The sequence below is a fragment of the Tyto alba genome, unplaced genomic scaffold (genome assembly GCF_018691265.1).
Source record: "Tyto alba isolate M040663 unplaced genomic scaffold, T.alba_DEE_v4.0 Super-Scaffold_16, whole genome shotgun sequence".
Classification (NCBI taxonomy): domain Eukaryota; kingdom Metazoa; phylum Chordata; class Aves; order Strigiformes; family Tytonidae; genus Tyto; species Tyto alba.
This window is the reverse complement of record NW_024881278.1, coordinates 25,777,082-25,801,024: the sequence shown is the minus strand read 5'-3', so window position 1 is coordinate 25,801,024 and position 23,943 is coordinate 25,777,082. Positions and strand designations below refer to the sequence as shown.

At 36.9% G+C, this 23,943-nt stretch overlaps 1 protein-coding gene across 2 annotated transcripts in view; it reads left to right on the top strand.

The window, feature by feature from the left end:
* The window catches only part of BABAM2 (BRISC and BRCA1 A complex member 2), a 174,149-nt gene extending 150,426 nt beyond the window's left edge, over nucleotides 1-23,723 (top strand). For both annotated transcript variants that reach the window (XM_042789267.1, XM_042789266.1), the window contains exons 11-12: nucleotides 1,367-1,520; nucleotides 20,450-23,723. In XM_042789267.1, coding sequence (XP_042645201.1) covers nucleotides 1,367-1,520; nucleotides 20,450-20,513 — 218 coding nt within the window. In that variant the 3' untranslated portion in view covers nucleotides 20,514-23,723. The remainder of the gene's footprint in view (nucleotides 1-1,366; nucleotides 1,521-20,449) is intronic.
* Nucleotides 23,724-23,943: the final 220 nt, after the last annotated feature.

Sequence of the window (23,943 nt, the reverse complement as noted above, 5' to 3'; positions counted from 1 at the left end):
TGTAGAAAATACAGTGCATTACAAAGCGTACTGGAGGGGAGATCCTCTTGCACCTGAGGATGGGTTTAGTCCTGTAATATTCCTTTCGCTTTTTTCAAATTCTGTTTCTACTGATTTTGCCACCTGCTTTGATTCCTACTACAGCTATTATAATCTGTTTATTAACTTAGGAGTCTTTCCTTCTCTTGAAAAAGGACTTTGAAGTGACAGAGAGTACTGAGAACCCAGGCTTATATGAAAGAATTACAATCTTATTCATTTATTTCACTTATTGCTACACCAATAGGAAAAACTATTTAAGATTTACAGGAAGTTACTGTTCCATTTCAGTGTTCTTTCATTGTACAGAATTAAAGAGCTGTGATTTGGAGGTTAACAAAAAATACAGTCATAGGTGCTTTGTAAATGAAGTCTGTACCTTTAAAAGAGATACACATTCTGTTAACTTTGGTGTTAGATTAGACATTTAATGTAAATAATTCGAGTCTTTTGACATAACTCAACTACAGATTTCTGAAGCCCCCTGAAATTAAAAGTAGACCAACAAAATCTAAACTATGAGTCTAGGAATTAAAAAGTTGTTAAAAAACAGTTTCTGACCATTTTATTAACTCTTGTAGACTATTTTATTGTTCTGTCAGACCTAGCTGATCATGAGACAGTGATAAGGAAAAGGAAGTAAATGGTTCTGATTTTTATTTTTAGTGAGATATTTTAGGTATTAATGACTTTGCAGTGTGTTTTTGGTTTTGTGAGGTTTTTTTTGTCTAGCAGATGACAAGTTGAGATCTTTTCCAACACATGTGACTGAATCTTTCTACATCCTTTATCAAATCATTTAACCACTTTAAGCCTCAGTCAGCTGTAAAATGAGAATGATCATGGTTTTGATGTCTATAGGGGCACTAAAATTAGTTGTCTAAAGCAGATAAAGGGAAATTTGTTTCTTGAATGGAAAGCATAAACATAATGTATTGTGTGAATTTTTGAAATAGAAAATTTCACTATAAAGGAAAATAACTTATTTTTTCTATCAACAAAATAATCATGGTGTAAACATTATGATTAACACAGGAATACATGATCTAAACATTTTTTTTAATTATGTACTTTACAAAAATGTCTTGATAAAGCAAAGCATCCCATATAGCAATATGTTGGAATCATTACTTACAAGAAACACAGAAGTATATTTTAGGAGTAATCATCAATTTCTCCTTTTCTCTCACCATTAAATCAGTAGAAAGAAATTATATATTCCCAGTAAAAAAAAAAAAAAAAAAAGAAAAAAAAAGAAAAGAATGCAATTATGTATTTTTATGACCCTTTTTTTTTTCTTTTTTCTTGTTTTTTTCTTTTATTTCAGTCGACCTACCCCTGTACTTTCCTCGAGACCAACCAACCTTAACATTTCAGTCTGTCTACCACTTCACTAACAGTGGCCAGCTGTACTCCCAGGCCCAGAAGAATTACCCTTACAGCCCCCGCTGGGATGGCAATGAAATGGCCAAAAGAGCAAAGTAAGTCAGATTTCTGTTTCCTACTAAATATTCCATTTGTTATACGGTCATCTGTCAATGGAAATTTCATGGATTTAACTGTACATTTCCAGCATCACAAAAGCTGAACCTGGTTTTGTTCTCATCTAGTCCTAGCATTCCCGTATATGAGTATAGGCAGATACTTCATTAGTCATGCTTATTACATTAGTGCCAGAGGACTGATTAAAAGAAGACTCTTTCTGCCAGGCATCATATGGGCACAGAGCAGTGACAATCTTTGTTCCAGAACTTCCACTCTAGGTAGACAAGGTAGCCCCTGGCAGGAGTAATCTGCATGGTAGCAGTCAGTCAAGGTAACAACATGGGTTTGCGTGGGTGTTGAGGGGACCCTGAAGGGAAGCATGTGAGATGGAGACAGCAAGGGAGAAAAACCTGAAAGATAGGGAATTAAGCTGTAGTAAAAAGGCACGGGAGGACATGAGGAGGTAGAGCAAAACTCCAAACCGGCGTAGGACGCGGTCCTATCAGAACTTGAGAAAGTTACTTGGAAGGCTGAATATGTCTTTACTGCTTTTTCTGTTGGCTAGAAACTGCATCTCTGACTCCGTCCTCTGCAGTTTTTCTGCAAGCTCTTGTTTCAGGCTGGGGAGACACCACTTCAGCCCAAGTATCCCCTTTAGTTAGAGATGACAGGACAGCCTCCCCAGGGTGGTTTTGTTGCAAGGGCAAGCTGCCATGGGCAGTGGTGCACCTTTTGTATACTAGACATTATCCCTGGTTGGTATTGACAGAATGAAGCAAGACAGATTCTACCTGAATGGAACAATATGGGCAATGGCCTCGCTGCAGTATTTTGATTTTGGAAAGTGTAAAAGCAGGGTGATTATCAGTCGTTCTGCACGTAAAGGCATCAAACTGCATAAATAACAAGGCATATTGAGGTGAATGTTTTGGATGACAATCAGAAGATGAAATTAAATTAGCAAAGATGCATAAATAAGAGTCGAATGAAAATAGTTCAAGCTGAGTAAATTAAATGAATGGCATGGTCAGAGACTGATTGTAATTTGGAAATGATGGAAGCAAACAATAATTGACTGAAGCATTTGAAGATTTCATAGTAATTTAAATTTTATGGAGAACATCAAGTATCATTTGATTTTGGATTTTGATGCATTGTAATAGAAATTTTTTTACTACTTGATTTTACGTCTGTACTGTCTAGGACAGCCATTTCTTGATCAAATATGATTTTCTTTTTGTGGAATTGTTTCTTTTCTCTAGCAGAATGAGTATTTTGTTTAAAAAAGAAATATCTATATATACAACTGGAAGCATTACTTTGGCTTTTTTTATGACCACAGTACAAAATGCATTTCTTTTGCAGCTGGAAGTTTAGAAGTACCTATGTGCTGTTTGCTAAGTGCGTTCATTTATGAGTGGGTGTATACAAATGGACTTCTCTGCCCTGCACTTGAAATTTGGAAGTATTATACCAGTTTTTTTAAAAAGCACTAAATGTGTACGCTTACTATCACATGTACGTTTTGTGAGGTTATTCACTCTTATGTTTGAGCCTTTGCATTTAAGTTTTACACTAGATATGTAATATGAGAAAGATGATGAGAAGCGGGGGAAGAAGGCATGCTGCAATGTCTGAAATAGCTATCACAGAGCTGCAAAGAGACAGAGAAGCTGCTCTAGTTAAAAGCGCTTCGCTTGCAGGAACAACTAGTGATTCCTGAGTAGGTACCATAAATAAATCTGTATCAAGAAAAGTATGATGTTATGATACATGTAAGCATATTTTAAGAAAGCTTTTAACACAATTGAGCACCTTATGTAAATAGCATTTAAAATATTTGCTAGAGCTTCTTAGAATAGTTTAGTGTGTTTCAACACAACCAAATAATTTTTCATTTTACTTTATTTTTACCATAGCCACCTTTGGACCAAGTATATGGAAATATATGTAGATATATAGGAAAGTGTTCTAATTAAATATATTAGTTCAAGCACCACATCAAAACATCAAATAAAGCCAGAAAAGAAGGACACATGATTTAGCCTCTAGAAGCAATGTAATTCTGCTCAGCTGAAGTAAATTTAGCCCTGGATAAATCGAAGACAACTTGTTTGTGTTTCTGAATACTGTCTATTAGGTTTTGCTTATATGTAGTCTTTTTCCCTCTTAGCCAAATGGTCTCCCAAATGCTTGGCATCCTTTGAGACAAAACAGCTCTGTTTATCTTTCAGGCCCTACTGTTCTGTGGCCACAGGATCTCCCACTTGATGTTCTGGTGACTGACCAAATTGTCCGCCCTTATTCTCCGACAGTTGAGGGATCAGTTTACACCATCTTCCTCACTGTAGCTTAAGATGCCATAAAGGACAGCTTTTGCTTGCTCTTGCACCAACTGGATTCAATAGCTCTCCAGTTATGTATTGAATGAAGCATGTTTACTGTGTTGCTTTATAGAACGTAGAAGGACCACTAGGTTTGAAATTCTGTCACTAAAAGATTCCTTCACCCTCAATTTTGGCAAGCCCTGCCTCTGTTTTCAGCTACTCAACACAACCTGCTTATTCATGGGCAGAGCTGTCATAAGTTCATGCCAAAGGGACTTTGATTCTGTGCCCAGCCTTTTCCCAGGGTTGTTTTTTGTTGTTTTGTTTTGGGTTTTTTTTTCAAACAGGTGAGCCCATCCAATTCCTTCAACTTGGGGACTAAACTTGAAAGTCTTGGTATCCTCCCTTATCTTTATGGCCCCCAGCAGAGGTAGGCATCTCTTTTGAAGTTAGGACTTAACCCTTTGCTGTAGCCTTGAGACAATCAGTAGTAAGTATAAGTAGGAGCAAAATTGCTCCCCTAAAATGCATACATATAGAAGTAGATTGCATGCATTCATACTTAGACACATATCATCTAAATCTAAAAGACAGATTCTCAAATCAGAGTATCAGTTTAGTAGGAACTTCTTCATTCATGGAGGAAAAACTGCTCATGTTCTTGCTGAAGTAATTGGACAAATTTATGCCTGATAAAGTCCGTGAAATCGAGTTTCTCTTTCTCTGTGTCCTCTTAAGCAGTTTTTAAAATCACCTGGCTCCTTTGGGGCCTGCTGGCTTAGATTCCTCTCTGAGAGATGGCATCTGGTAACTGAAGCTTGCTATTGTCTTAGCCCAGGGATTGCCCTCTGGCTTGATTTAATTCTAAGGGACGAATCAGGTCCTGATTAAATAATATGATTCCAAATGCCTCCAAATTGCTTGTTTCTCAACTAAACGAAAAATTTTAACCTGTTCCTCCAGCTAGAAACAGGGAAACCAAAAACATTAAAATTTTCTTAAAAGCTGCCAAGATGCAGTTTCCTGTCAGTTCACATCTCAGGCTTTGCCTCTGTTAGGTCATTTATTTATATGTCTGTGGCCTCCTGCGTAAGCAGCCTCTAAAAGATTTGGTCCTAAAATACAATAGCAAGCCTAAGAAAATACGGTAAATTATGGAAAGTTAGCACCCTTGTTTGTGGTGTACGTGTGAAGTAAAACATCTCTGTGCGGTTTCCATGGGAAAGCTCTCTTGTTTTTTGCTTAAATAGGCATTCAAGTGTACATAAATGGAGTCTTTAAAGAACATGCAGACTCAAAGCCTGGGATTTTAAGAAGGAATACTGTAAATAAAGCTTGTTTGTTTATACAAATTAAGTTCAGTTCTTAGATGCACTCTGGCCCAATTTCTGTCTGACCCAGTGCTGCTCTGTAGACTTAGGTTGTACTCCAGAGAGAGCAAGTCAGGACTCGGTTTACTCTTTTATCCTACATAAATCCACCTACTTGTCATTAAAAATAGCAGGAGGATGGAAAACTGGTATCACAATAAAAAGTTGTTCTGAGGGTTCATATTCTTTTTTTCAAGGTGGATGATAAATCTGGTTTCTGAATAACATTCTTGTCCCTGGCCTTTCACCAGTGTCTGCTGAATGTGGTGTTAATTTTACATATTCCCCAAGGCTCTGTAAGGGTGAAAGCCTAAAAGGGCTTAAGTGCTCTCAACTGTGTGTTTGCTGTTGCTCTGCCATTAGGTCAAGTGCAGTTTAAGATTGTATGCAGATGGATCTTGTGCGATCTACATGTGTATCACCAGCACGGCTGGCTACCTGGTTTGTGCTCAGCATAAGCCTGCTATGATTAGAAAGTGTCAGGCTGGTGCACTGGGCCGTAGCATTTTCAGCCTCATCAATACCTTTTCCTTAAGTATCATCAAATCAGATGATGTGTATCGTGTGAAGGTGCTAGTTGCTGTTTGGCTGAAATGGTTGCTTTAATCTTTTATGTTCCCTAGTAAGGAGAGGAAATGCATTTTTTGGTCTACTAAAAGGATATTTGAAAAAAAGCAGACAATTGCTGTGTTACTGTTTAGACAAACTCCATTGTAACATGTCAAACAACAACTTGCTGTTCTTTCAGTACATTTTGACTGCCTTCATTTTTTTTTTAATATTGACATTAGGCAGTTTTTCAACTCATCCATGTTTTTTATTAGCAAATCAAAATTCTTTCACTTTTTAGGCAGACTGTCTATTACTACATTTTGCATTCTTTTAAAGTAACAGATTTCACTATTTCCTTAAAACTTTTGTTTTCTACCTATGCTACATTGATTCTCACTATAAAGTTTACATGCAAACATTAGATCTTTTTAATAATCTTCTCTCCTAGATAGGTGTAATTAAGGTAATAAATAATTTGTTATTATTTGGTTTGTATTTCAGTATTTTTCCTGCTTATTTGTAAAAGTAACAAATTGTATTTTCATGTATTACATGATTTTCATGCACATTAGGCATCTTTAAAGAGTGGATTTCCAAAAACTAACTTGTTTGCATTCACATATACTCTTCTGAGAGAGCTTTTTCTTGGCTGTCTGGCTCTGGCTCTGTTGCATGTTACCTTAAATTTAAGAATTTTAGAAAAACAAGCGTAGGGATCAGAACTACAAAACATAGGGACATCATCCTTCCCTGTGTGTTTGTGTCTTTGCCTCTGAGCGTTTGCAAGGCTCAGAGGATCCTTTTGGGAGAAGAGCAACAGGGTAGGTACAAATTAAGAGGTGAGGTGCTAAACTGTGTTGCCTGTTTAATTCTTTGGGTTTTGATTGTATCAAATTAGAAACTGAACAAAAGTGATCTTCTTGCTGAAATCGAGTAACACTGACATTTTGTTGCCGCTGGTGGGCTCTTTTTCAGAACACAAAAGGGCCAACATGCTTTGACAGCCATAGCGAGATGTGGTGACCCAGCTGTGTGAAGCTTACCAAGAAGCTAATTTGATTTTATAGACCATTAAATCAAAACTCTGATTTTCTGTGGGAGTGTCAGCTGATCAGAATTACACATGAAAAGTAGAAAGGCAAATAGAAAAAATTATGTTTTGTTAAAATGCTTAATGATTACATTTGTCCTTGTAACACATTCTGCAGTTGATTTACCAGAAAACCTTAAAAACAAAATTATTCTGATTGTAAGATATAATAGAATCAATACAGCTTTTAATTAGAATTTTCCCAGGATATTGGGGGTTCTTTTACGTGGTTCCTGTGCATACACTACAGAGTACAGTGCATACACGTGATAGTCGCACTTCTTGAGTCATATTTTTCATGTACTTTTCTTTAAATGTCTCCTTGGATAATTAAGTCTGACTCTTAAGTTATGGTATGTTAGTTTCTGACAGGTGCCTGCCAGGGATCTTCAGTGCTGTCATGCATTATGTGGATTTCAGCCAAGACAGAGGAGCCTGGGTATTTGTTTCTGGTCACTTCTCATTAAAGCTTTGACTGTGGGAAAAGAAAAACAACTATTTAAAGATGAGGAGTATAGATGCTATAGGAAGTACATAGAAATAAAATCTGTTAGGCAACTATTTTTTCTGTGTTTTTATATTGACATTATGTATATGTGTGAACTGTACATATGCGCATTTCGATATATAGTAAATATTCTTTCTGCAAAAAAGGATTCTCTCATATATTGACAAGAGAAATGTACAGAAGAGATTGGAGGAGTTGGCTTGGTATAAGTGGAATATAATAGCACTTTGCTGGAAGACAACTGCTTTGTAGGAATTTAATGTAGGTGGTTCTTAGATAACCAGGGTTAGGTGGTGTTCTAGAAATACTATGATAAACTGTCTGATTTGGCTTCATTAGAGAACTCCGTTTTATCAAAGCTGCTAGATCTATATTAGAGCATGGAATTACAGTTAGGATCTGACTCAAAAAAAAAATGTCCTCCCTTGCTTGAGAGAAGAGTAGAGAGAAATATGTGGTTTTGGAAGTAGCTGAGGTTTAATAGCCCAGATAAATACTGTTGCTTGATCAATTACAAAATAAACAGCTAAGTGAAAATAGTAGGTGATGTCCATGGTCTTGTCTTTTGCGTAATATTTGTAATTGCTCTGTTCAACAGAAAGAATGGTCATACTAGGTCAAACTCAATATTCACTTAGCTCAGTATCATGTCTCTATCAATTGATAGTAGCCGATGCCTGTGGAAGAGCATGGCAGAGCATGTAGTCGTATTTTCTTGTCATGTTCTACCATCTTCAAGGATTTCTGTATCCAGAACATTTCTGTTCAGTAGCCCTACCTAGCTTTCCTTCTGTTTGTTTGCTTTGTGAACCCACGTCATAACATCACAAAATTCTGTGGCAAGGGATTGCACAGATAATGTGTGGTGTGAAGAATAAGCTTTGTTGGCTTTTTGCATTCCTTACCTCCTGCTAGCTCCAGTTGTTATCCCCTAGCTCTTGTATGAAAAGAAGCAGCAAATAAATAATCCACTGATCCCTTATGTAACCTTTATGATTTTATGAACCTATTCACATCTCTTCTGTCAGCTTTTTTCCTACTCTGCTCAATCCTTCCTTCTACAGAACCTTTCCATGTTTCTGATGACCCTTGTCCTGCTTCTTTATACCTTTACTATTTCTGTCATATTCTTTCAGAGACAGGGAACTACATGTTACTCATGATACATTCACCATGTATTTATATGGTGATGTAGTGATATTATCTGGTTTACTCTTTATTCCGGTTCTAATAACATCTGATTTGGTTTTCTGCATATGACTGAAGGTTACACTGACATTTTAGCACCAAGATCTCCTTCCTATCTGTTTTTCAGAGCCCGTATTTTTTGTGTATCTAAAATTAAGTCTTTTTCCTCACATATCTCCCTTTCATATTTGTCAATATTGACTCTTCACCTGGTATTTTATCTCCAAGTCTCCTAGGGCTGTAAGAACCAACTGCAGTTCCTCATAATTGTTTCTCATTTTTCCTTCCCTAGGTGGTTTGCATTAGCAAACTGTGCCATCTTCTTTTGCTCACTTTCACAGATGATATGTTGAACAACACAGGTCAAAATACACACTTCTTGTAGTTCTCAGGTGACTTCACCCTAATAGCACTCATCATTCATTCCTATCTCTTTTTTATCTTGACTTGCTATTTATCCACTCATGGATCTTTTCTCCTGCTGCAGTTATTCAGTTTTTTAAAAGCCTGTGAAAAACCTTCCCAAATGCCTGTAGGAAAGTTGAGCAGTGTGTGTCATTTGAATCTTTCTTGTCCATGTGGTTTTGGTACTTTAAGAAAATAAGAGATTTGTGAAGCATAAGCTTGACTCCTACCCAATATATCGTATTTACACAAGTCCACTAATTCTGGGCTGTTTATAAATTTATGGTGTATTGTAACAGTCTCTACCAATTTGTAAGGTATGGACATGAGATTTACTGGTCCACAGTTCCCTGTATCCTCCCAGACCTTTCTTTAATTGACATGGCACTTCTCTGGAACCAAGGTGTTTTAAGCAGGAGGCTACAAGCTATTTAAGAGTTTAGCTTTCTCACACTTGAGTTTCTCCAGAACTCTGGTGTGAATATCATCTGGGCCTGATGATTTGCTTGTGTGTGTTTTGTTGATTTGTTCATTACCTTTTTGGCTGACATTTCTGTGAGAGTCGGATCTTTCAGTACGTCCCTTGTAAAGCAGAGTTCTGGTATAGCAGCCTCCCTAAGCACCTCCATGGTAAACTTGGTTGCAAAACCAGTTTCAATTATTCTTTGTGACTTTATTTCTTCAGAGCATTCATTTTACATTTTGACCAGCTTATGTACTGTTTGACAAGTTTTTATTTGACAAGTTTTTATTTGGAGGGCCGCAGCTAATTTGTTCCCCAGATTTATTTTTGATCTGCATTACTCTGCTTTTACCTGTAAGTGTTAAAGTCTGTTTCTCTGTTTCCCCCATTTGGGGAGGTCTCTGACCTTTTAAGAATTTTCTCTTACTTCTAATATCAAACATGAATCTTTTAAATAGCAAAGAGAAATAACTTCTTTAATGTGTTTTATGTAATCACAGATGTGTGGCATCTCATCTCTTTCCTTCTGACTGGTTTGTCCTAATAAATATCCAAGGAGGTTTCTTTTATGTTTTGGTATGTTGCCTTCGGCCCCCGTTGATAAGCAATCTGGCAAAGCAAAGTGGATAGCATGATGAAATCAGTACTTTCACCTGCAAGCAAACTTTGTTTTCAGGGATGCTGGTTGTCAGACTCGTTATGGATGCATCTGTGGTGTAATCCTTCATTTCTACCTCTGAAGTACAATTAAGGGATTCAATGATCTCTTAAAGATCATTCAAATTCTATTATTACTTCTGTGATCTCCTCTCTTGAATCTCAACACTTGTCTTTCCTTACAGGCCTCACTCCTGAATGTGTTTTTGCCCAGTCTTTTCTGCTTTCTTCTACTTCTTACATTGTCCCGCCTTTCCCACCTCCTTTCATCCCATTCTTCACTCTGCCTTTTATATTTAGAAGAGGTTCCTAGTTGCATCTTGTCTGTCATTGCCTCTGTCCTTCAAATCTACTAAATAATTTGCTAAATAATTGCTCTCCAACAATAGAGTTCAGCATGCAGTTACGTAGCCTAAATAGGAGGAAATAAGAAGTGTCTTGAATAAACAGTATCTCTTTAAAAAGTTAACCTTTACCTGTAGTGGAAAAATAGGGCTATGGAACTTCAGCAAATAGGAAAAAGAGAGCAGGCTTGTCACACTGTAGCTCATAGGACTGGAAATTTCCTGTGAATTGGCACTGTATTTAAAAAGACTGTATGCAGATTGAACTTTTCCATGATGGCCTTGGAATATCATTCTCATAATCCACTGGTAAGGAAGTGGAGTGACCATGCTGTGACAGAAATATTCCAGTGCCCCCTTCACAGACAGCCACTACCCTGTCACTGAGTAATCCCTGAGGGGGAAATGGAAGTTAAGAAAGCAGAAGCAAGATTTGCTATGATCTAAGACCACAAGCCTTCATCTGACTGAAATGAGTCTATTTATGTACATTGTGGAGAAGGTGAAGGAAGTGAAGTGTTTATCTCTTGAACTGGCAAGCAGAAGACATTGATGAAACTGTTTCAGAATGAGAGGTTTGTTTTGCAGTGTATGCTCTGGGACACAGAGCCACTGTGTCTGTGCAACACACTTTTGTAAATTCCCAAATACCTATATCAGAAATTTGTGAGAGAATAAATCCCAGAATTTTTATTTCCAGATGATTCAGAAAAGTTGCTTGCATGGTTACTGGCCTTGGACTATATGCACTGATTATGTCCAGTAGCTGTAATTTTTGTCTGTAATTGGTAGTAAAGGTCCATGCATTTGGGAGCATGTATATTCTTGGAAAAGTTATTATCTCTTGCAAAATGATGACCCTACTTATGCTGCTCTTTAAAATGAACATTAATTGCCAGCCTACATAATGATCTACAGTCCTGGCTCTGCAGCAGTTCCCTAGAACTCCTTTCCTTTATATTTTGCCTTTAGTAAGGTTGTTATATTTATGGTGGTTTCGTGATTTGAACAGATTGTCAAGATTCATTTTGCTTTATGAGAAGTTGGACAGCAAAATCATCTTAATTTTTTACAACAGTGCTATGTTGAATTCTTGACTTTATTTTATAAAATCAATTGATATAATAGTTTTTTGGAACAAACACATAAATGTATAACCAAATGAAAATTTAATTTTTATTTCCATTTGCTTCATATGGAGTAAAGCCACCTTTTATTTCTGCAATCAGCAAGCCATTGAAAAACATGTCTAAATATAACCGTTTCTTGTACCTTTCTGTGTGACGAATCAGAAATGGTAATAGCTCCAACAAGAACTATTGGAGGAAAAAGACACTGTTAGTAAAATACAGAAAACAGCTTTTGGACATGAGTGACTTTCAATGTTTAAACTTCAGTTGTGTACTTAGTTTCACTAGTTCTACTACTTCTGTTTCCTGTTATGGTTTTGATAGCACATGTTTTGTTTTTAAGTTTGGAGATGATTTTCTGTCATGTAATATTATGAACTGAGCTGAAGGCAACAGTATTTCTTAAAAACTTGCATTTTGATGGCTGCCCACTGCAGACCTCCAGCTCTCTTGATGCTTGGTCACTGTCCTGTCCATCAGCCTGGCTGCACAGTCAGTGCCTTGTGTAGACTGGCAGGTAGAAGTGGGCATGGGGAGTTTACTAAACTCCTCGTGTGTAAATCACAGCAAAAGGAGGTAGAGAGAAATATTAGAAGAGGAAGAGAGATTATGTGATGAATTTGTTTGGCACCCAGAAAAAAAAATTGCTAGCAGCATAATGGCATTGTGCACTGACTCCTTTGTACATTTGTGTGTTTAGCCAGTTACAGTAGCAGTAATTTAAGAACTATTGTCTTGCTGTTGTATAAACACTTCAGATGTTTGCTTGGCATTGCCAGTTTTGGAAAAGTATAAAATGGAGAACTGTGTAGACATTGTGTTTCACATAAAAGCAAAATATTTGCTATAGATAAAGATGCCTAGTAAGGAAATTATAAACCACATCCCAAAGAGTATACCATCAAGAAGCTTAGTTTAGAAACATGAATACATGTCAAGGGTCGTTATGTATATTGAAGCGATAAAGAAATCCTGGAAGGTACCTGTATTGTTCTGCCACCATGCTTGGATAACTTTAAGTGATGTTCAGATTCGAACAGCAGTTTAGAAATGCTGCTGCCTCCCGAATGCCTTGTGCATGCCATAACAATCCTGATTTTCATTAGCTCCCGAGCCTTTGCCACTTGGCACCCGGCCACGTTGTGGGCCTCCCTGCCTCAGCCTGATTCCAGCTAAGCAACCAAAAGTTAGAGTGCTGAGAACTATTTGCCACTTCAATCGTAGTATCTTAGATCTGGAGAGAATGATAATTTGTTTTAACAACCATTTTTTCCTAATAGAGGTGTCGTAAAATGTCTAGTGTAGAATTAATCTCCTCTTACCCCATAGTTATCCCAAAGCAGGAGGTTGGGTTATTCTGCTCTGCCATGAGTACTTGTGTATCTCTAGCCTGGTTGAGGAATGCTGTGGAAGTGCCTGTGAATAAATAGACAACGTGGTTCACCCCATGGAAATATGTTTTAATGCATTATATATAGTAAAAATATCAAAGAGGTTTAAATGTCTTGCATCTGAGTTTACAAACTATGCCTTGAACTTTGGCATGAGCCTTATTAAAAGAATGGGCTTTCAGTAGGTTTCCACACTTTTGCATTAAGCCCTTGTTAAATGCAAGGTGTAGAGATGCAGGAGGAGGGTATAACCACCTGTTAAGGACCTAATGAGCACTCGTATGCAATATGACCTAAATACATATATGCACTGTTGGAATTAATGTAGCAATTTATTAATTTAAGTTCCTTTCTTTAATTAGTGATAATCATGTTGAATTAGATAGCTCCTGACAAATGGAATTTAAAAAGAAATCAATTATATAAAAAAAAAAATAAAGGTTGGCATCTTTGATTTTGTTCTGTTATAAACAAACAGGAAACCCTAGAGAGTTTGGAGAGTTATGGTAAAGATCTTCTACACAGGAGATGAATTACTAGGGTTCCGTGGTGCAAACCAGCTGGCTGTGCCTATGTAGTCACGGAAGGACAGATCCTCATGTCTGACACCCAAAAGGGATTGGTTTAGGTGTTCAGTATTTTCAAAACAAGTTTTCATTGTGTCAAAACAAGTTGCAACAGGAACATAAAAATACAGAGACATGTTACATATGTATGTATGTTCCGTGCAAAAATACTTTGTACTTCAAAAAGTGAATAATCAGGTGACATTGATAAAGCCTGGAAAAGCTCTTTTATAGTTCTAATACAGCTATGCTGTTAAAATAATTTATATAACAAGATTTTATTGCAAAGTGTCAGCATAATAATACTAGTCTGAGAGGTCAAAGACCTTAAGAAGCCTCAGGCTGTCCTTTACTCTGACCTACGCCCTTCTTAGTTCCTGTTTTCACCTATTTTAATTGGAAGAGGGGGGAATGTTGCTATTTTAGCTAATTTATAAAGATCAGTCATCTCTGGACTGGATTATTTTTCTGTCAGGATTCTGTGGATTTGAAGAAACTTGTAGATGTCTTGCAGCAGATCATTTAGGGTACAGAAGGAAAGAAATATGAGGTGCAAAATGATGTAAATCCTAGACTTGCAGCTCCTCTAAAAGAAATGGACAGCAGCTGGGGCAAGTGCTTGGGATTCTCAGCTGTATCTAATACAGCTGAAAGGGCTACAGTTCAGTCCTTATCACAGTTCTGGGGTAAACAATAGCATTTGCAGAATATGCAAGCAAACTCCCTGTTAACCTGCTGGACAATTCAGACAACAGAGGACTGCTGAGGAGAAGGGTGTCCTAGCTACAGACCCTACTCCAGAAGACTTGGAAGGGTTATGTGGAACTAATCAGAGATCCCCACAACCACAGGAGTTCCTACCCAAGTCAGATCTATTAGCTTTAAAAGGTTGAGGAAAAGAACCCCATGTTTTCCTGTATGCCTTGCCTAGAGTAGGAGAAAAGGGAAGTATTTATCAAATATACTAGCTACTATGATTTTAAATACATTAAAGTTGTTCTATAATTAGAGCCTAATATTTTTAGAATATAACCGTAGTCACAGTAAATACTAAAACATTTTACAAGAAATAATTAGAATATTGAAATAATGAGTAGTATTTAAGAATAAAATTTGCTCTCGAAACCAATAGTAGGTAAAAATCCAAGTACAATAACCTGAATCTGTCTTCTGATGAGAAGGAACACAATACATGCACTTGATATGGTGAGAGAAAGTAATGACAGCCCATGTGTCTTTGTGAAAAGATCAAGATTTTGGCTCAAGGTCTCTCATTTGCCAGTAAAGAATGTGCAAGGAGAGAATGCCCTGTGCAGGTAGCAGAAATATTGCTATACAGATAAGTCTGTACTTGATGTGGACCATCCCCTACCTTCTCCTCAGACTGTCTCTTGGTGGAAATGAAACATATGAGTGCAAATAGGGCTAGCATGGATGAATTTGAGATCAGCGTGCTGAAAAACTTGGCAGTCTCTAACCAAGGAGTTTAAGGGGAATCTATTTTGTGAATGACTTAGGGTGATGATTCATCACCCCATGATGAACATTCTTGTCCCAGCCACAAAAAGCAGAAATCTCATTGGTATGTCATTTTGTATGACTTTTTCCTTGCAAAGTTTGAATCTCTATGTTATGCTCCAAATTACCCATGTGAAGATTTTAAGAGAAATAGAAACACCTAGACAACTGTTCTAACTTTATTACACAATGAGTGGTAACTAGAACACCATTGTATAGTTGGCTGTAGCACCAGTCAAGCAAAAATAATAGCAGAAAGCAAGTGCATTACAGTGTTAGAATGCTATCACCGTAAATATATGTGAAGTATTGTTTGATGGGAGAACACAGCTATGTAATTTAAAATCTTTGCAGATTTTCAGCATAGGAATCTGAAGGCAGAAGCTATTATCAAATGGTCAATGCAGATTTTCTACCAACTACATTTTAAAACCCCAGCACTCAGTTATACTGGAAAAAACATTACAATTAGAATGAAATTTCACAAAAGCATGTGAATTATGAGTCAAGTATGTTTTAAGCACTACAAACCCACACGCTAGGATTTAGACATGCATGGGCTTCTGGAGACCTTGTACCACAGTCAGTGTTTTATATCACTAGAAAACATGTAAACAAGGGGTGATCCAATTCTACCTTCTTTTAGATACTTACCATTTGTAATAGCAAGACTGACTTTCCACTGCATAATAAGGTGAAGGAAAGATAAGTGCTTTACTCTCAGCAGTTGTCCTTGAACATAGCACCTGAAATTCAATGTACTGTATCAAGTGTATATAGTGGTTAACTACAGCAAAGTATGTTGTTTTTTGCAGTGCCGAAGAAAAATTTCCATAGAAACCCCATAACTTGTTACCTTGAACTTGGAAAATGACCATTTGAGGGAACAAAAGCAAATAGACAAAAAACAATAGATGCTTACAGTAAGACACTCAACAAAGAGTTGGACATGTGCCTGTATGAGTATTAAGATTGGCACCCACTCTAAGCTGAAAAGAAAGCAATTCTTTAAACACTGTTTAAGCTAAGATCTAAACCATTACAAGAGGGATGCAGAGCCATTGTGCTCGTCACTCACGTAAAGAATATCTGTGGACTTTGTTCAAACCAGTTTCTCTGTACTTGAAGGAGCATTTTATGCGGTTCTTCTGAGCTTGGTGTAAGGTCAATGTGACGCAGACCCACCAAGAACATGGTAGCGTAAAGCAGGAGAAAGAAGGAACTCCATGTTTCCCAGAAAGGAGAAAAACATGGATTAAAAACAGATTTCTGCCGTATGACACAGCCTAGAGAAACCATAGATCAAGTTAGCTTTCTGCATCTTCCGTGTAATTCAACAGGTACCCAAATTACTGATTTTTTTTTTTAATGACAGTTCTCTAGAGCTGAAAAGCATATCTAGTGGATGTAAAAATAATTTTGAAACACTTCTGAGGTACTTCAAAGTATCATGTTGCAAAGTGTCTGAAACAAAAAAAAAAAGAGATTTTTATGTGAATTCCTGTGGTATAGCACAGATCAAAGTTATTGAGGGCGTAAATTTGTGTGAATAAGTTTATGTGAATAGGGTATGATAAATTAATCTTTTTCCAAAGTTTATGTTTACATTCATGGTTTCTCTGTGCCTGTATGTGCAGGATGCTAAAGTATGAGTGTTCCTATCAATTTAAAACCTTTCTAAAGGGAATAGTATTCCATGTGAAAGAGGCCCTTACCTTCCAGTCTGCAGCAGAGTATTGTCCTTCAGAAAAGTTTGTATTTCTTTTAAAATCATTTTGTGCAATCCGTTGTGACATAATATGTCCATATCATGGTCCTATTTGTTTGGAAACAAGTATGCTTTGACCTCAATGCCAGTTGGTTGATAGATGAAACTTACTCGGCCTGTAACTGGTGCTTGTTCTTTTCCTCCTTACTTGTAAACTCTGCAGGGGAGGAAAAAATGTCAGAATTTCCATTTCACAGGAAATTCAAATATTTTAACATATGGCTTTGTCCCAAACTTCAGATGAAAAGAAAAAGTTCTGAAAAAAATTTTGCTTGGAACGTGTGAAAAAAAACGCAGTTAATGTGACACTATAATGCATCTGCTAGCAGTAGCACAATACCTCCTGGAAGCAGAAATTTTAATGATTTATTCCACAATTCTTCATGGACTGGGTCCTTTGAAGAGACTACTTCTGCTGTTATGTTTATACTTACAACTCTCGTGATGCAGCAGGACCTTGTCTGTGTGACTAGACACATCATCTCTGAGATGCTGGACTACAGATATGAGCGTTAATATTAAACTGATTGTTTTGGCTCAGTTCTACAAACCAGAACATCCCTTCCTAAATCAAGCCAAACTGAAGTATCTCATTCTTTTCCTTCTTCTCCTGATGAAAACTCAGTAGCATTTTCACAGAAACGCACACAACTGAGCAAAAATGTAATTTTCCATTGAAAAAGTCATATGATTTAAAAAAAAAATAAATCCAGCAAGCTCTAATAATGAGTAATGTCTTTGCTGCCTGTTCTACTCCTTCATATATACTCAAAATAAGTCTTGTTACTTTTATACACTAACGCTTGCCATTCCCTTCCTATATGCAGTGTTCGTTAATTTTGAAGCACTTTAACCTCCCTTCTCCTACTTCCCCATCTTTCCTCTTCCATCTATTAGTTGTGCTGTAGCTGATACTGTCCTATCAAGTATATTGTGCTTTTGGATCTCTTTGCAGGGTCTTTTTTGTTTTGGTGGTGGGGAGGTGAGGGGAAGGGGGATGTATGTAATTTATTTTTTGTGCGTGTAATGAACCATAATTATACAAATGCTTTTTCCAAAATTTCTTTAACCTCAGATACCTAGCATGTGTGGGAGAGGGGCAGAAATAGAGGAACATATCCTGGGTAAACATGTGGTACTACATTTGCTTCAGTCGGGACAAGAGCACAAATGATAAGGGCAAACTTAAGTATGTACTTTAAAGTATGGAAAGAAAAAAGTAGACATTTACAAATTATGAAGTACTAATGGAATTTTTGCACTTTTATGAGGTACTAATGGAACATTGCCAAAAGGTTCATATGAACTACCAGAGAAATAACATCCTCTTTGAAATAGTACATCTGATCAGAATGTAGGGAGGTGTTAGATTTAGTTTTGCAGCAAAGGATACAAGCTCTACTGCAGGAATCAGTGAAAAGAAAGGATGCAAGTGTAGATAAAGATGGTGTGGGAGGGTGTATGTGGTATCAGAAGCATTCGTTCTGGAATTTACCTAACAGAAAAGTCATTGAAGTATAATGCAGTAAGTGTGGTTTTAATACTAAGCACAAAAATGCTCTGTTTCAAAGTTGTTTCAGAAAAGGAATAAAATGTAGGAATATACTTCTGCTTATATCCCATTTAATGATTAAGAATTTTTACAATTTAGGAAGAGGGAAGTTTTAAGTAACATTTATCAAGTCAGTAAGAAGAGCATGTGCTTGGAAGAGTCTGCAGAGAAGCTATCAAAGGGGAAGGAAGAAGCTACTTAAAATAAGCAAGCAGAGGAAATGTAATTAAATGTTAGGACAGATAATGCAAGGAGAAATAAAAGGGTGATAGATCGTGGCATTGACAATGAGCAAGTGATATTCCTTGATCTAGCAAAGTGACATAGAGCTGACCAGGACATACAGAGGCTCCAGTTTCAAAGGTGTGCTATAAAAACACAAATACAGAAGTGGCATTCAACTGTTAAGATCACATGACAGGCATACCTTCTCAGCTCGTTTATGTATGCATATGTGCCAGGTTGAACAATCACTTTTATGGGCATGATAACAAGGGATGCTTTCTGAACTTTGATTCAATAAATCAAAGTGTATTCTGTAAATACACAGCACAATCTGTGTGTGCTATAAAATGTGTGTGCTCATTGTCCTTTTCCATTTCTGGGCTCAGCTCCTCAGTCCAGAAATTCTTTTACTTTCTATTGCTCTTTTAAACTTTGGACGGCATCTTGTGTGCGTTTACAGCTTCTGTACAGAAAATAGCTGCAGCTATCTGGTAATTAATTTGCCAGGCACAACTTGCCAAGGAGAGGGGAGCATTCTTTTTGTGATCTTGCAGTGTTTTTAGATGTGAGGAGGTATGATTGGTGTTTGGTGATTGCCAGAGCTTCTACCCAAATTATGAAACACATATCATGATGGTGAAGATGATCAGCTTATGTTTGCTTCAGGAGGTGTACTGGCAAAGAGATCAGTGATGTAATTAACATAATTACAGCTATTCTCACTTTAGATTTTTTTTTTTTTGGTAGGGAGAACAGGAGGAGGTTCTCCTTGCATAGAAATTTATAAAGACCAGTGATATAAACAGAAAACAAAATGTTTTTTAAAAAAAAGTAGAGAAATTGAAAGTTTGGTACAAAAAGTTTCTGTCAGAAAGACCGAAACCAAAGGCAGAATGATGAACCAGCTTCTAATATAACTTGCAAATAAAGGGCTTATATTTACAACTTGGAATGCATAAAATGTGTTTAGTACACAGTTGAGTATTTCAGTGCAATAAACTCAGAGGTGCAGTTCAAACTCAATTTTGGATATTAGGATCAGCTCACCCTACGGATTTATGAGTCACTTGATTCTTTATAAAGAAGATAGACTAAGACCCAAAATATACAAAGCACATCTTAATTTATAGAATAATGTTCTACTTTCAAAGTCTAATAAAAGGAATTATAGTTCATCCAAGGTGTTAGTATTTATTCACTACATCTTATGTAAACTACTGCCATCGACAGTGACTCTATACCGCATCAAGGTTTCTGTAAGGAGACAGATAAAGAGCTTATCTCCTACATGTGTTCTGACTTCTCTTCACGATTTTCCTGCTCCATTGACTTGTCTGTCTTTGGGCCTTTGGTACCGTATGTGAAGCTTTCTTCCAGATAGGAGAAAAAAAAACCACTTTTTATCCCAGAAACATGGTGAACATCAACTGCATCAAAAATTCCCAGTTGTAAAACGCTGCAGGCAAAGTCATAGCCACACCTGTGGCTCATCTAAGTGTTTCTTATTTTTACAGCTATTCAGAGATTCATTTTCCAGTTCATAATACAGTTTATCTCTGGTGCTTTGCATTGGATAAAATGTGGATGGTCCGTCAGGCTCTTCTGACTGTGTCAAGGTACTGATGATGACCACGTTAGGAGGTTAGTGGTGAGGACACTGAAGAAAGAAATAAGTACTGCTGGCTCTAGAAAGCTGAAGTGTATGGATCTGCTGCACACTAGTAAGAAAAATACTACCCATTTATGAGATCTAGCAACAGACTGAGCATGGTAGCATTATGCTTCCCTGTTAAAACCTTGGCTACATGCATGCACACAGCATGTTCTAAGTTTACGCTTTCCTAACCATGCATTTTCTGTTTTTTCACTAGGGCATATTTCAAAACCTTTGTCCCTCAGTTCCAGGAGGCAGCATTTGCTAATGGGAAGCTTTAGGCAGCCTCAAACACAGAGACGATACTGGACAGATCCTTCAGTCTGCGTGTGTCAGCACACAAGAAGAATGCCTGGAAATGGGTTGGACTCTCTTGATAGGTGCTTTCATGCCTCTGAAATGGTTTTGGTAGCTTCAGGTTTTGTCAGATTTCAAAAACAAAGACCTCAGTAGCATGCTTAAAACTGAATATTTGATATTCATCCTGTCCCTTTGCCTCTGCCACCATCATTTCTTTATATATCTACTGGATTAAATTTAAAAGAGTGTGTTTTGATGTGATAACATTTTCTTGTGCCAACAGTGTCCTGTATGTTATGCCTTGTTTCCTTGCCTTCAGATGGTGTAAATTGGATTTTTTTTTTTCCACAGAAATACGATGTAATTTGTATATTTAGTTAACATTTCCAGCTTATCCTAAGAAAATACAAAACTGCCGTATGTACCAGGAATGCCTAATGGACTGTACAGTGCCATATTCTGCCTTGGAGGTTTGCGTCTCACTGTGGTTGTTACTCTCAGAGGTATGGATATGAGTTGCACAGTTCTATTCTCAGTGCCTTTCAAGTTGGTCTGATATTAGTATGGCAGGGTGTCGGAGATTTTTTTTTTTTTAATATTTCAGTTGAAAGCTCATCTTATAGAAAATGCTTTGCTTTTATGCTTTGTTTTTATTTCCAGTTGCACAACAATTTCAGTGTTTTTCTAATGAACTCCCCTTGCCATTACAAAAAGTTCTACTTCTTTAGTACCAATGTGCAAGGAACTAATTATATAAATCAGTACAACAAAAATAAAGCTCTTTCATAAGCCTGTAGTTTTTCCAAGTAAGATAAATACTGCTAAGAAGCAAAACTTCTACAAAAGAATGAAAGATGTATTGGAAAATACCTGATGAAATAGTGTACTGCAATAGGTATTTAGCTTAATGCTAAAGTTCAACGTGTATTCTCAGAAATAATTTTAAGTATAGATAACTGGAAACATTACCTCCACTAATTCTGAAATGCCAAATGCAAAATCCCGCCTATTCATCCTTTCTTTCACGCTTGTGTCAGGCTCACCAGTTGGGGCTAACTGTCACAATGTCACTTCTCAAATTAATTTGTAAATAGACCAGGGTACTTTCCAGTAAGGAATAAAATTAACAGTGTATGTTGCTTACAAATGGCATATGGAAAATGTGCCCTACTTCTGCTAAATATAAGGAACTAAATGAATAGTATGCAGATGATACAGTGGCACTGCAAAACATTTAATTTAGAATTATTCACCATAGCACCACTATATGCTTATGCAATGAAATCTCATCAAATTATTTGATTGGCAATATTCTCCTACTCTCCTACCCTTTCTAAAACTTGTTATTTTACATTAAAAATAGTGCTTTCCAGGGGAATGTCCACCTAGAAAATGCAGATGGGTTTTGAGCAGTGAAGCTTAATAATTAAGAATTATGCAAATAATTTGCCTCTAGAAACTACAGGGTTTTTTAGTTTATTGACAAAATGTTAGTTTATGTTTAATACTGAAGTTCTTGGCTGGAAATTAAGCTGCAAACAAAATCAGAAGCCTTACTACAAATCTACAGAGGAGGGGGCATACTCTGTCCTGTGACCCACCACCACCTTGTGACTCTCTCTGCGTTATCTGAGGGTTGTAAACAGCTCCAAAGGTCTGAGCCTGAATTCCCTGTGTGAAGGCATTGCGCTAGGTTTCTGCATGCAAACCAAGACTTGCAGCAGATGCAGAGGGTAATGGTTTTATGTGAATAGCAAAATAGTGACTGAACACCCTTAAATGACTCAAAACACACATTGTTCAGTATACCGGGATGATCTCACATCTGCATTTCTTCAGGTACAAGTCAAAGCCACACACACATCTTCAAGAACAAGCTAACTCTTGTGAATGGGGTGGGAGAAGGAGGAGGGCTAACAAAAAGCATTTGTTCTCATATTGTTCAAAATCTGATAGAAACCATCTCAGGCATCTTCAGAAGGTAAAAACCAAACCCTCAATTGCATCAGCAGATTCCTGGAGTTTTACATTTTATACCCTTTGCATGGCTAGCAATTGCAAAGTGTTTCGAAAAGATGTTCACTCTTCAGAATTAATGGGCACTTTCAACCAAAAATGCATCCATCACATCAGTCCTAGTAATTTTGGACAAAGGTCTGCTTTATTATTAAAGGACTAAGAGTTTTAGAAGCCATGTAAGAAAAGACTATGAGGATATAAAAAACCCAAACCAGCAATTTGTTATGTTGAATTCAATAGTTTCACCAACTTTTCACTATCATATATGGAAATGAACCAATGATTTCAGTCTAATTTTACATCATGGTATAACCGGTAGTATTTGAAAAAAAAAAAAAAAAAAAAAAAAAGGTAGAAGAGTTTAGAAATTGGGCTGTTTGTGTTTAAGATGAAGTCTGTGAGCCTATAAATTTTTAGCTTAGAAGAAGAGATATTTTTCTTACGCTTACTGAACATTTTCTTTATTTCAAAGCCACTCTGCACTCTTTGACCTGCACAGTCTTTTATGGAGCCTTTTCAGATAGTTCTCAGAAGAATGTATTGGGGATGTTAGCACTACAAATGCGGTATTGGGAGGGAAAACATGGAAATGAGTGAACTCTTCTCTCTGGGAGTATTACCACATAAATACTACATCAGAAAAGAGAGTTAGTTTGGATAATTTTATATCGAATCAAGTATTTGTTGAAGGCATTAGTCACAAAAGTTGTAATCTAATAAATTGGAGTTATTTATGTTATCTCCTGCATCATGATAACATCCATTGTGGCCAGTTTAATGGCAATGAGGCTTTCAGCACTTTCTTTCCTATTATGTGATACATGCAAATGAAAGGAGCAGTCAGACCTAGACTAGTTTCTTTCTTTGGTTTATGAGAACGACAAAACAGGAGAAAAATAGCAATGCTACAAACATATCGAAAAGTCTAAATTCTACTCTGTCATAAGTGAAAGAGTGCAGTAAGTCTCAAGTTACTAAGACCCACTAATGCATGATTTTCCAAAGGTCCTTAAAGTACAAACTTACAGTCAAGCCTTTATTCATCTGCATATGTAATCCACTGTGCTATAAGTAATACCAAATCTTTCGGATTCAAAGTTCAACTTTTTGTGAACTTGCTGGAAAGACTGGACAAGCAGCTGGAAGAATAAATAAAAGTTAATGATACCATACGTGGTTTGGCTTTCATTGATCTTTCTGTTGTGCTGGTCATCACTTCGTTGATCAGCACATTCAGTTTGCTGACTCATCAGCATTTTCAGTATCACCCGTGCCCTTGAACATCCTCCCATTCATATATGAAGTAGACTTGACTCAGTTTTTAAGAAGAAATCATTTCTCGAATTAGCACAGATCTCCTACGCATTGTTAGACCCTCACTAGACATGTTTT